Here is a 3609-nt window from a genome sequence, read left to right on the forward strand (position 1 = left end):
TACGCACCAGGGGGGCTAGGGAAGAGGATGTCCTGGAAGCACAGATTCATAGAGGAGAGGCACATGTACAAGAAACATGGCAGAGACCGAGAGTCTAATCTTGAGCGCTAAGTGAAGGCTCTAGTTGAAAAGATGTTGGTGGAGAAAGGACTATCTACGATGGAGCCACAGACACTAATGAGGCCGCCCGGAGAACTGGCGGTAGTTGGCAGCCCTCCGGATATTCCCAACAGTTAAGGTTCCAATGCAACCGGAACCCCCGTCGATCGCATATGGGCGCCAACCAGTTGCAAATTGGTGGTTCCGATGGGCAGGCAAAACGTGATCATTGAGGTGGCACCGGGCGTGGCACATCCTCCAGGCGGCACGTGGCACAATAGGGACATCCCGCAAGACTACACTCGGGTCAAGGTGCATACCGTGAAGCCTGAGTTCATGACTTGGAAGATAGAACACCCTACTCCTGAGGGGCTCGTGTTACTCAGAGACGTCATGAACCAGTTCATCCTCTGGCACAGACGGGACATTGTATTGACCGAGTCTTCGCCAACTCCGACTGAAGTTCATCCTCTAGAGCGACCTGTCGAGGACGGGGAGGTATACTCACCGGCCCATGACCATGACCACCACATGCTAGAGACTTCTCCACCTTGTACCGAGCAAGGGCATGATGTCATGCCACATCCTTCTCCACCTTGTACCGAGCATGGGCATGATGACATGCCATGTCCTTCTCCAGCTCGTACCGAACAAAGGCATGATGAGATGCAACATCCTTCTCAACAAGCACAGCCGATACATGAACAACAAGTGTCTCATGAATAGCAATTGCCTTGTGAACAGCCGATACGTGAAGAACAAGTGCCCCCTAGAGCAGATGATGCACAAGTTGACAAGGACGTGCCCAAATGGGAAGCTCAAAACAAAATCCCAATCAAGATAAGGCCATCGTATGTGGGCATTAATGACATCTCATCGTTGCACAAGTGGATGGCCCATGACCAGTTCAAGCCTAAGAACCAAGTAAAAGAATTCAGAGCACCAGCATCTGAGGAGGGCACCACTAGCAAACTGCACAAAGGATTTAACAAGTATCCAGCTGTTGATAACCTCAAATGGTCAAATGATTGCCCGGATAAATATGAAAAAGGCAAGAACTTCCTACCAAACCGAGTCATACATTGCTTGCCATGTGGAATGAGAAAGTTCTACGATTGGTACTTGCGTGCTCAGATAACAGAACTAGAAATCTTACAAGCATGGATCCCTGATGGCACATTTGGAGCCCCAGGTGGGCAAATTGCCGTTGAGTTTAAGGATATCCAGGCATGCTTCCACCTCGGACGAATGGAAATGAATCTAATTCGCATGTGGTGCCTGTAAGTCCTTGCCCTCTCGATATGATATGAATGTAATATTTTGATTTTGTTGTAACTAACCCGCGCCGTGATTTGTAGAATGCAAGCGGACTTTGTGAGAAAGAGGCCAACTCTAAAACACGGGTATATAGACCCTTCACCTATAGCATCAACAAATTTTAATTACCCTAAAGAGTGGAAACTAGATTGCAAAGAACTAGGAGCTGGAAAGACAGTTAAGGAGAAAGAGGACATCAGGAACAAGAAAATATTGGAAGAGTCCCTCAAGGTTGCCGCATACATTACCCTATGTTTTAAAAATCTCCAACAACACAATACTATATGGATACCATACCACTTTAAGTAAGTTCGACTGTATACTTAGCTTTGTTCAATATACTTTGTTCGATGCAAAAGAGCTTATGTGTTCCTTCTATGACTAAATTCATGCAGGGATCACTGGATTTGCATAGACGTCTGGCTCTCACATAGCATGGCATGGGTCTTTGATTCAGCGGATTTCCCAATCGAGACATACAAAGACTTCATAGCGATTGTCAAGACGTATACATATCGACAATCCTCATTTTAGCTACTATGTTTGTATACGTACTTGTAAGGTTCAATGTGGGATACTAACAAGTTGCATTTGCTAAAACCATTGGAATAGGGCATTCAGGCACTATGTCCAGGAACATAAGGGGAGGCATCATCCAAATAGGAAGGAAAAGTTATATGTCAAAACTCTATGTGCGGTAAGTGTCATTTACTTTGGTACTCCATATATTATGTGTCTGTCAATAGCATTACTTAACATCTCCATATGCAAAACACACAGTGCCCCAAGCAGAAGCCTGGGAGTCTACATTGTGGATACTACACATGTATTATGATGAGTACCATCGGTGGCTACAACAGAAACCCCAATCTGGTAAGTTTGAAGCTCTTCGCTCGTAGTAAGAAAAGTTCTCATATGTTGTGATATAGTAAACCTAAACTTGTTCTCTTGTAGTTGAAGAAAGATAAAGACACAAGAAGGAACCCATACAAGGATGACGAGCTCTTAGAGATGGTCGACGACCTTTTCAACTTCATAATGGACCAAATTGTGTACCATAAAGGCACTTACCATCATCTTCTTTCCGACTTAGGTAGTAATCCTCTATACCAACACCTTCGTGAGACTGATATATATAAACTATGGTTCAAATGGATAGTTTTTATAGAATAATTTTTTATCCAATCACATACATTCTCTCTTCATTCTCTACCAATCACATCCATTCGTGTCTTGGTTCTCGTGTAGACATGGTTTTTAACTTAGACCCGGTTTCTATGATTTTTGCTCTCCCTCTTCAATAACTATCTTGCCACATGAGCAAAACGCTTAGGTGACCGTACAATTAATGTCCATAGAAACTGAGATTACATTTGTTTATTATGGTGACTATTCTACGTTTTCCACAATAAAGGAGACACATGAGCGATATACTCTTCTTCAGAAATGAAAGGTTTTCTCAACACATCAGAGTTCTAACTTTCAAAAGAAGGGACCATTAAATTTTTTAATGTTTTGTTACGATGCAACACAATGGAGCAAAAGTAACAGCACATGTGTTATTTTCAGAAATGTGCATCCCTTGAAAAAGAAAAGTTAAATCCAAACACTGGAGAATAAATACTTCTACACATATGAGATTGAGGTCAGATTAGTGTCAAAAGCAACTGCAGAGGCACAGAGCAAAGAAAATCGGAAATAAAAAAGGAAAGGAAAGGAAAAGAAAAGAAAAAACTCCTGATACATAAGTGATAAAGAAGTTATGTACAAATTCCCTAGAAAAAGAAAGATAATTGAAGCTCATAAGTCTGCTTAGAATAATAAACATGTAGATATTTGTGATATTATTCAAAAACTAATCAACAACTGAAAATGTAGCCAGAGCATCCCATTTCAGTCGTTTGTGTCCATACCAAACTAATCAACAAATCAAACATTCAGAACTACTCAGGTATCAGCATACTGTCTTACTGCATGTATCATGCAATTCAATATTTAGATACATTGGTGCTATCTGTCAACAAAATGTCCATACAACACAAAGTTCAAATTTATCTGTAACTTGGCATCCTAGGTACTGTCATTCATAAAATTTTCTAACAAACTTAGAGCATACTTTCTTTCACACAAATGAATGTGATGGTAAATAATGTTAGAAATATAGATGCACAGGGAGCATTGCCAGTTAGCATA

General features: G+C 41.5%; 1 protein-coding gene across 1 annotated transcript; it reads left to right on the forward strand.

Annotated features, from left to right (window-relative positions):
* Positions 1–306: 306 nt before the first annotated feature.
* LOC136530651 (uncharacterized) lies at positions 307–2062 on the forward strand (the record flags this gene model as incomplete). Its single annotated transcript, XM_066523370.1, has 5 exons — positions 307–597; positions 844–1379; positions 1458–1721; positions 1812–1922; positions 2029–2062. Coding segments are annotated over exons 1-5 (1236 nt in total), but the record flags the coding sequence as incomplete, so codon positions are not given.
* Between the last annotated feature and the right edge of the window lie 1547 nt (positions 2063–3609).

The sequence above is a fragment of the Miscanthus floridulus genome, unplaced genomic scaffold (genome assembly GCF_019320115.1).
Source record: "Miscanthus floridulus cultivar M001 unplaced genomic scaffold, ASM1932011v1 fs_170_1_2, whole genome shotgun sequence".
Taxonomy (NCBI): domain Eukaryota; kingdom Viridiplantae; phylum Streptophyta; class Magnoliopsida; order Poales; family Poaceae; genus Miscanthus; species Miscanthus floridulus.